Source organism: Carcharodon carcharias, chromosome 7, assembly GCF_017639515.1.
Source record: "Carcharodon carcharias isolate sCarCar2 chromosome 7, sCarCar2.pri, whole genome shotgun sequence".
In the NCBI taxonomy this organism is placed as follows: domain Eukaryota; kingdom Metazoa; phylum Chordata; class Chondrichthyes; order Lamniformes; family Lamnidae; genus Carcharodon; species Carcharodon carcharias.
Window position 1 is genome coordinate 118,457,196 of NC_054473.1, and position 10,454 is coordinate 118,467,649.

The 10,454-nt window shown below is 40.9% G+C and overlaps 1 protein-coding gene across 1 annotated transcript; it reads right to left on the reverse strand.

Annotated features, from left to right (window-relative positions):
• Positions 1–1,457: 1,457 nt before the first annotated feature.
• LOC121279641 (olfactomedin-4-like) lies at positions 1,458–10,069 on the reverse strand. The gene is made up of 5 exons (XM_041190837.1): positions 9,998–10,069; positions 9,661–9,807; positions 8,750–8,968; positions 8,155–8,311; positions 1,458–3,416 (listed from the first exon to the last, which is right to left on the reverse strand). The coding sequence occupies exons 1-5, from the start codon at positions 10,037–10,039 to the stop codon at positions 2,608–2,610; spliced, it is 1,374 nt and encodes a 457-aa protein (XP_041046771.1). The 5' UTR covers positions 10,040–10,069; the 3' UTR covers positions 1,458–2,607.
• Positions 10,070–10,454: the final 385 nt, after the last annotated feature.

Consider the following 10,454-nt stretch of genomic DNA (forward strand, 5'->3'; position numbering starts at 1 on the left):
TGTGTGGCGTGAATGTTACTTGCCACTTGTCAGCCCAAACCTGGATATTGTCCAGGCCTTGCTGCATTTGAACATGGACTGCTTCAGTATCTCAGGAGTCGCAAATGGTGCTGAACATTGTGCAGTCATCAGCGAACATCCCCACTTCTGACCTTATGATGGAAGGAAGGTCATTGATGAAGCAGCTGAAGATGGTTGGGCTGAGGACACTACCCTGAGGAATTCCTGCAGTGATGTACTGGAGCTGAGATGACTGACCGCCAACAACCACAACCATCTTCCTTTGTGCTATGTATGACTCGAACCAGTGGACAGTTTTCCACCTGATTCCAATTGACTCGAGTTTTGCTAGGGCTCCTTGATGCCACACTCAGTCAAATGCGGCCTTGATGTCAAGGGCAGTCATGCTCACCTCACTTCTGGAGTTCAGCTCTTTTGTCCACGTTTGAACCAAGGCTGTAATGAGGTCAGGAGCTGAGTGGCCTAGGCGGAACCCAAAATGGGCATCAGTGAGCAAGTTATTGCTGAGCAGGTGCCACTTGATGGTGCTGTTGATGACCCCTTTCATTACTGATGATCAAGAGTAGACTGATGGGGTAGTAATTGAATGGGTTGAATTTGAACTGCTTTTTGCGTATGGGACATACCTGGGCAATTTTCCACAAAGCTGGGTATATGCCAGTGTTGTAGTTGTACTGCAACAGCTTAGCCAGGGGCGTGGCAAGTTCTGGAGCACAATTCTTCAGTACTATTGTCAGAATATTATTGTGAACGCAAGGGAGATTGGGAAACACACACTTCCTTCCATCCTGGCCTCTCCTCTCTCTGAACCCCTGTTATTCCCCATTCTACACCCTGTGCCTTCTCCCTCCACTACATCTTCCTCCAGCCCCTGCCGCTGCATCTGCTGAAAAAGGAAACTAAGGAGCCATAGTAAAATATAGCCAGTAACGTTATAGCTTGGTCCAGAAATATGCAGACAATAAACTTTGACAAGTGGGAAACCAACAGACCAAGTAAGTTCTTTCTTTTTCTAGTTGTTACTGTCTGTATGGAATGTTCTGGTTTTAATTGATACCATTCTCCAGCAGCAGTAAGGAAGTGAAAGGAGGTAAAACAGATGTTGGTGGTATATTATAGAGAGACATCATGCCGGTATCTCCCTAGCATCACGCTACTGTGGCTCCAAACATATAGAGCCATATTTGTTACTGGGGTAAACGGCAGGGCCAACCTGTGATCTAGCACAGGCAGATGCCTCCTTCTTTAAAGGCTCAAACTGATGCCACAGGGTAGCTGCCATCCATAGAATACCTATAACAAGAATCAGTGAAGGAGAGTGATGTGGCAAACCAGTTTATCTGTATAACAGTGTGATCACCAATGCAGGTGAGTAAGAAGAAATAAGGAATCAGCAAAAGCACAAAACTTGAGGTGGTATGGCTGTTGCCTCCAGATTGTAGAAAAGATGATGTTTCTTTAATTACAGTACAAGCACATAGCTAGAAACTAGCTCGCCACCATAATAATTTTTCACTTTGATATTAAATTTTTATTTTTAAATGCTTTTTATAAATGGAGTTTAACAAATTATGATTCTTCATATGACAGTATAATAGTGGTTGAACCAACAAACTCGATTAAAGGGAAGTTTCAATGGTGCTGCTAAATATTAAATGTCAAAATGCCTAGAGACCAAAATACTCATAGTTACAACAATCTCATTTTGCTTTGCTATCACACTCACCTATGTTATCTGTTACATATTGCATTTTATATCACATTCAAAGGAACAATATTGAAGCATTATTTGTATTGGTTTTTTTCAGACTACACCTAGTTTAAACAGAATTGAGATGCTGCAAATATTAAATATCCAACCTGAACAGACATGAGTTAATCCTTGTGAATTTAGTCCAGACAAATGTGAGTTACTGCAAAGGTGATCTATCTAGCCCAGACAGATATGTCCTGTTGAAAGGTCAACAACCTGAAACGTTAACTGTTTCTACCTCCACAGATGCTGTTTGACCTACTGAATATTTCCAGTATATCCAGTTTTATTTTAGGCAGATGTGAGATACTGTCGAGGCTACATAACTGGTCCAAACAGATATGAGTTGCTGTTGCAGATGTTATGTTATGTTCAGGCGTTTACCTTGCGTTGTTGCTGTAAACACCAGTTCTTTCCCACATAGTTATAATATTACCAGTTAAACACTGTAGGGAATACATACTAGGAAGCAATGATTAGATTATATGCATAATCGAATGTTAATTTTCTAATAAGTATCCTCACACTTTGTCATTTTAAGTTTTTTTAGCACAAGGACCACACTAAAAACATTACAAGATATGAAACTTGAAATATAAACTTAACTTGAGGAATCACATAGAACTTAAAGAAAAAGTAAAAAGGAATGTATCAACCAATGGTTATGTCACCTAGTTTTCCACAAATCTGTTCTGAAGAATTGCCAAACACATTTAATTTTTTAAGCTGCCTCTATAGAGGTGTATATATATTTGTGCATATGGCTTTCTACTATTATCTGGACCAGAACAGGTTCCCTTTTGTTGCATGATTCTTAGGAAGCTACATTCAGTTTATTCAAAAGTTAAACTGTAACTAACAACAAAAGCATCACTGTACACGTACAGCTTCCTGTCTTGTGGGTTGTAGTTCATGTACTGGATGCCAGGCAGGACTTTTCGGAACTGGATATTCAGATCATTTCGCTCAACTCCGCTGGTTGTGTCAAACATGTAAAAGATCTCTTCTATTTCAGAGTTTATGTACCTGGTGGCATACACAACCCCACACACCAAAAAGGCATTGGTTACCGATCGTTTGAATAGGGTGGTGTTCCAGCTTTTGAGTAGTGACAGGTCAGTCGCATTGAGTTGGCTGACGACCAAGTTTCCAAAATTGAACTCGGTTGAGTAGAGGACCCAAAGCCCATTTTCATCTGTTGCTAGGTCCATGTCTGTGTATCCATAACAGGAAGAAAGTGTGCAGTATGGAAACTTGTCATTATAACCAGCAAATGGCAGGGTGGCAGATATGACCGCGTGTGTGGTCATGTTAAACCTGCAGAGCTTGCCCAAGTTGAAGCAATTGTAATAGTAGGCATCTCCATACATTATCCCACCAGAGCCTTGGGGATTATGGGTTTGAAAAGTCACATCATTGTGACCACTTTTGCTGAGGAATTTAGAATAAGAGTTGAAAACACGAATCTTAGTTCCATATCTATTACTATTGGATAGAATTACAAGCCAGTATTGATCCTCTTTCCCAGGTGCTGGCAGTGGGTCTTTCCCCCAGGAACCATAATTGTAGGATGTCCCATAATGATTGAGCATTGAACTCTTGGGATAGGAGACTGCTTTTAATCTTCCGAAGGAACAGGACCCTGTGAGAAATCCCAACACATACTGTTACAGTTACAGTAGACAAACATAAATTTGTACTGTATAATAATACTCAACACACTTAAAACACACAATGAGACCAGGAATCCATTTGATCTTTTCCATTTGTTGTGATCAAACCTCTCATAACTTTAGACTACCAACTGATCATCCCTCAGCCATCACTCTTCTAGAGAAAAGAGACCCACCTGTTCAGTCTTTCCTGATAGTTATACCCTCTCAGTTCTGGCATTATCTTTGTAGATCTTTTTCCTAACTCCTCCAGTGCTTTTGTATTATTTTTGCAAAATGGAGCAAAACTGTGCACAGTACTCTTGAGTGTGGTCTAACCAAGGTCCCATATAAGTTTAACACAACTTCTCTGCTTTTCAGTTCCTCTTTAATCCTACTTTCTAATGATATTATAGATAAGACTGGTGGTACTAAGAGCAGTAAAATTATCATGCACATTTGGACCCTATACGTATCGGAATGGTGCTCTACTTCCTTACAAACTGAGAACATAGGCAATTAGCATGCAGTGCAATCCAATGGCCTGCATTCCTCTAAAGCAGAAACCTTACTAAACCAGCCAATGACTCACAGCAATTACATAAGAAACCCTATCAGAATGCTTAATATTTTTCCTGGAGGCTCGCTGTTGACGCATTATATTTCCAAAGTATCTCAATCAAACGGGAAGCCTTCCTGGGTAACAGTAAGCATCAGGTGACGCAACCATCAAAGGTGTTGCAGCTAAACAAAATCCTACCCTCACTCAATGTCCACACATAGACCCTTTCCAAACAAATCACTAGATAGAATTAGGAGCTGATTTTAACCCTTCCCAAAGCAACAGTGTTGAAGCCAATTACACCCTGGCTGAGATCAGCTAATTCAGTAACAACAAAAGATCAAAGTTTAGCACCTTCTTGTCTGAATTACAGTGTGCCTTTAGCCACCACAATATTGAAGGAGTTTTACATTACATAAGACACACGGCACAGAAACTGGCCATTGGCCCAACCAATCCATGCCAGTGTTTATGCTCCAGTCCAACCTCCTCTCATCTTTCCTCATCTAAGTCTATCATCGTAAACCTCTATTTCCTTCTCCCTCATGTGCATGTCTAGCTTCCCCTTAAGTGCATCTATACCATTCATTTTAACCACTCCCTGTGGTAGCGAGTTCCACGCTTGCCACTCTCTGGATAAAGAATTTATTCTGAATTCCCTATTGAATTTCTTGGTAACTATCATAAATTGATAACCTCTAGCTATTCTCTTCCCCACAAGAGGAAACATTCTATATCCGCTCTATCCATGAAACTTTCATATTTTAAAGACCTTCTAGAGAAAAGAGACTCAGCCTGTTAATCCTTTCCTGATACATATATGCATCTGGTATCATCCTTGTAAATCTTCTCCGCATCCTCTCCAGATCCTCTATGTCCTTTTAATAACATGACAACCAGAACTGCATGCAGTACTCTAAATGTGGTTCAAAACAGGTTTAAATTAACTTCCCTACTTTTCAATTCTATCCTGCTAGAACTAAAGCCTGATGTTTGGTTTGCTTTCTTTCTGCCCTTGCTAACCTGTGCTGCAAGTTTTAGGGTCTGATGTTTTTGTACTCCGAGATCCCTTTTTTCCCTCTATCCCATCTAGACTTGCACCTTCCAAGTAATAAGTGACCTCCCTATTCTTTCTAACAAAATGTACTACCTCATATTTATCTGTATTGAACTTTAAATGCCAATTATTTACTCATTCTGTAAGTTTATTAATTTCTTCCTGTAATTTGTTGCAGTATTGAATATCTGGGAGACTATTTAGCTCAATTGGCTCGATGACTATCATGTTGTTCAGAATAACTATGGTTCACATTCAGGCTGAGGTAGACTTGGGGCTTGCCCCTAAGTGTGGAAGGCAATGGCAAACCACCAGTGACAAAAATTACCAAACAAATGGCTCAGGATAAAGCATCAGCAGACAATGAGTCAACGACCTGCTTCAGGCAGAGCACATCAACCATACCATACGCTATCCCACCCCAATCTGCAAATTTAGAAATTGTGTTTTTGATTCCAAAGTCCAAATTATTAATGTAAATTGTGAACAGCAGTGGTCCTAGCACTGATACTTGAGCAACACCACTTCCCACCTTCTGCCACTCTAAACACCTACCTTTTATTCCCGGTCTCTGCTTTCTTTCTTGAAGCCAACTAGAAATCTGTTCTGCCACTTGTCCCTGACTCCACGTTCCCTGACCTTTTTCATTAGTCTATTATGGGGGACCATATTGAAGTTGTTTTGAAAATCACATCTTGTTTTTCATTCTTTCACAGGGTCTGGGTGTCACTGATTTGGCCAGCACTTATTGCCCATGCCTAATTGTCCTTGAGATGGTGGTGGTGAGCTGCTTTCTTGAATCGCTGCAGTCCATGTGGTTTAGGTACACTGACAGTGTTGTTAGGCAGGATGTTTCAGAATCTTGACCCAGTGATAGTGAAGGAACAACAATGTGGTTCCAAGTCAGGATGGTGTATTGTTTGGCTGTCCTTGTCCTTCTAGGTGGTAGAGGCTATAGGTTTGCATTACCATTGTCTACTTGCTATGTTACCTCCTCAAAAAATTCAAAAAGACCAGTCAACAAGATTTTTTAAATCCATGCTGACTATTCATTGTTTTTTTTGTTTCTAGATATTCTTTCCTTTAGTAGGGATTCCATTATTTTTCCTATGACCGGTGTTAAGCTGACTGGTCTATAATTCTCTGGGCAAGTTCTGTCCTCTTTTTTATATTTAAGAATTAAATTAGCCATCCAACAGTCCCTCTGGCACTGCCCCTTTTTCTAACAAATTATTACATATGTGTAGTAATTCCTCTTCTGCCTCTTCCCTGGATTATTTTAAAATATATGGATGCAATCGATCCAGATCAGGGACTTTATCCTCTTTGAGTTTGATTAGTTTATTCAACAGGAACTCCCTGGAATTCCCTCCCTAACAGCACTGTGAGTGTTCCTACAACACATGGACTGCAGCAGTTCAAGGTGGCTCACCAACACCTTCTCAAGGGCAATTAGGGATGGGCAACAAATTATTAGTCCAAATTGTCGCCTAGCTAGCGACAGTCGCATCCCATGAACAAAGAAAAAGAAAATTCAATACAATCCCTTTTTTATTTTAAACGTACTTACCTCATTGCTCACCTTATCATTCCATGTAATTTCTACGTGTTTTAGTCCCTGTGAAATGCTCAGGCAAAATAATTATTTAATATTTCTGCCATTTCTCTATCATTACCTGTGGTATTATCCTGTCCACCCCTTAATGGTCCTAATCCCATCACTGCCTTCCTTTTTTCATCAATGTGAGCTTTGACATTTCTTTCAGTGTGTGATTCCCAAGGTAACTCATGAGTTGCCAATGAGCTCCCATATCCCGTATGATCAGTGGAAAGAGGAAGAATTCCTAATCCACTGCACTAATCCAGGGCTGAAGTTTAGAATACTTAGCGGTCCAGTGTTGATGATTTGTATGTTGTATAAAGTATCTGCCCTCTGGTTACCCTGAATATCAGAAACTTCTTTACTGTAAAGATCTGTTCATTTTGTTTTCATTTGTTCTTGAGATTTCAGCAACACTGACAAACAGCCCATTCTTGGTCACCCTGAGTACATTAAGATTTAACCACATAGTTTAGGACTGAAGACACAGATAGGTCTGACTGGGCAACAGTGGCAAGTTATCTTTCCTGAAGAATTTTTTTTTCAGTACCAGTCCACAAATTTATTTATCTGATGAAAAGTCACAGATCTGAAATATTCACTCTGCACAGATACCAGACCTGCTGAGTATTTCCAGCATTTTCTGTCTTTTATTACAAAGTTATTGAGTTCAGTTTCACAACTTGGCATGCTGGGATTTGAACTTATGACTCTGGGTTGCTAGTTCAGTGAATCAATTACTAGGCTATCGTACTTGTGAGACTTTATACCTTGCCTGGTAAACCACTACAGTTGTTTACTTGTTGTCTGACTGAAATTCTATGCTCACTATGCTTTAAATGCTGGATTGTGTGAATGCGAGGAAAACCAAAACTGAGTTAATAAAATGGGTGATTACACAATTTGGGGAGAAGTATCATTTGTAGTTTTATTTATTCATTCATAGTTTTTGAGCATCACTGGATAGACCTGCATTCAGTGCCCATCCCTAATTGCCTTTGAGAAGGTGGTGGTGAGCTGCCTTCTTGAGCCAGATCTGCAACCAGCTGAGATGGCAATAGCATAAAACAAGTGATGTTGGACATACCAAGTCAGGGAAAATTTTGTAGGGCTACAGCAAAAGACCTGGGGAATGGGAGTTATTGCATTACTGTTTCAAAGAACTGGCACAGGTATGATGGTCCGAATGGCCGCCTTCTATGCTGTATGATTCGATGAAAATACGAAAACATCTAGTGACAACTGGTTGCCACTGGGCATCATATTAGCTAGTGACTCAGGGTATTATCTGGAGGCTAAACACAGTCAGTTTTGAAAATGATCCACTTATTTTGGCTTTTCCAGCCCATTTATCTTTGAACAACTGAGTTTCTTTGGTGCAAAAATTGAAAGCGACAAAACTGACTTAATACAGCTAGCCTTTCACAGCAGTAAGATTTCAAGATATTAAACATCAGAGCAGATTCTCCCTCTTGTCCATGGAGTGACAGCTTTGCCAGTTGTACTCACCTGGCTGTGGACTGACATATGGGGTTGGGGTAGCTAATAGTGCATTCTGGCAAGAGGTCAGACTCCTTTGGAGGATGACATTTCTTCTGTGCACTTTAACTACTTTAAGTCGGTCGTATTTCTCCATTTCATCTACTTTGCTAGTAATATTTTGCACCTGTTGGATAAAGAAAGAACATAAGAAAGAATTTGCACTTATATAGCACCTTAGACTAACCCAGGGAGTCCAAAAGTGCTTTGCAGCCACTTTTGAAATGTAGTCACTGTTGGAATGTAAGAAACAAGGTAGCCAATTTTGGCACAGTTAACACCCACAAAAAGTAATGTGATAATGGCTAAATAACCTTTTTTTTAAACTAAAGTTGGTTGGATAAGTGACATAGATCCCCTGATGCCTTGCCAAGTTTCTCCAGTGATTAGTTGACCTACACTAACCAGAAAGGCCCCAAGTTTGATTCCCAATTTGGGATGAATTAGATTCCTCTCAGTCATGGAAGTTTCAAGTGGCTTCACACCTCTCCAACCCTCACTGCTACACACACATACACAGACACACACACACAAAGCCAACCAACCAACACTGAACCTTGGTTACCTGTATATCCAGATCAGTTGTCTCATCATTGTTCTGAGAGCACTTTTGTTGAAGTTGGCTAAGCAATTCATTCAGCTCAGCAATTTCAATCTCTATTATTCGAAATGAAATGATACTATATAGTTCACCATCATATTCTTCTTTAAATTCATTAATGCGCTTAACAAGCTCCTTCAGCTTCTGCTCTATGTTGGCAATAATTTCAATAGGTTCACTGAACTGTGAATTAAATAAAAAACATGTTTCTTTGTTAAAAAGATTGAGATAGGTATTAACTGGTTAACAGCAAACACATACTTGAGCATAACAGAGGCTGACACTTCAGTGCAGTACTGAGGAAGTGCCACACTGATGTACTCTCTTTCAGATGAGACGTTAACCGGGGCTTATCTGCAATCTCGGGTTAAAGACAAAGATTCATACTACTACTAGGAGAACAGGGTTTTTTTTCCTGGTGCCTCTGCCAACCTTAGCTAACCTAAGAGAAACGATCATGTCTTGTTGATTGTTGCACTATTTCCTACAACAATGATTATACTTCAAGAAAGTATTTTCATCGGCTGTACAGCACTGTGCGACATCCTCGGGTCATGAAAGGCGCTACATAAATGCAAGTATTTATTTCTTTCGGAAGGAAAAGGCCCTCTGACATCCCCTTCCTCCCTATATCCCTATACGTGTGTCGAGACAGTGCAGTAAAGTCTCCAATTTACATTCCACAGTCTGCCAATAGCTGGGGCGAGCCACAGACCTCCCGTCTCAGCACAATAATTGATTCGTTTCCACACAGGCACTGGGAGAGCTGGGTCACAGGATGGAAAGAGTTCATAGTTGTTGGAGTGGGGACGACGCTTGCAACCTTCTGGCTGAAGTTTCCGGAAGATAGGAGTTGACTGTTGCCTCACACTCACCTGTTGAACGTTCAGCCTGTGGCTGCAGCTCTCAGAGATTGAATACAGTTGCTCAAGTTGTTGGTGAGGGAATGGCCCATCTGACAGCTGAAGATCGCAGTAGCATCTTTTCGCGGCCCGAGCCTCTCCTGGAACATTACGATCTGCCTAATGAAATGACGGGCAAATGAGAATTCATTGCAAAATCTCAAAAAGTATATCAAACCTCAGCATCAAAAACTGGGGCCAGAAGTAAAATCATTCCCGCCCCTCATTTTATAGATTTAGTCCAGGCATGTTGTCTATGATCAACTGCTGGAAGGATTTGGTAAGGTTTGATCGAACGCACTCTACTTACAGCAGCAAGGCTCAGGAATAAAAAAAAGCCGAATATCCCCATCACTCCTACCCAAATATAGTTGTGGAACTTGAGCCGCTGATTCTGGAGATAGCGGTATTTATAGAAGGAGGGGGGCGGGGAACAGGAAGGTGCGATTGACCCGGGGTCCCTCCCATAACAGTTATTCTCACGTCGCTAGATGAGTTACTCTTCAATGGTGATCGAGGGGGAAACAATATCACCCGCTCAGCGTTGGGTCTGCCAGAAGTGTAATCGCATCCATAGCCTGCACTTCCAAAGCTTTGCAAAGACCTTTTTGGTGTTAAAAGAAAGAATCTTCCATTTACTGGGGAAGGAAGGGCTGTACCTCAGTTACTACCTTGACTTGAACCCCAGTGACACAAACAAGGGTGGGTGTCAGAAGGTAGGGTTCTCAACCCTCCAGGATTGGTCTGGAATCTCCAGGAATTGAAGA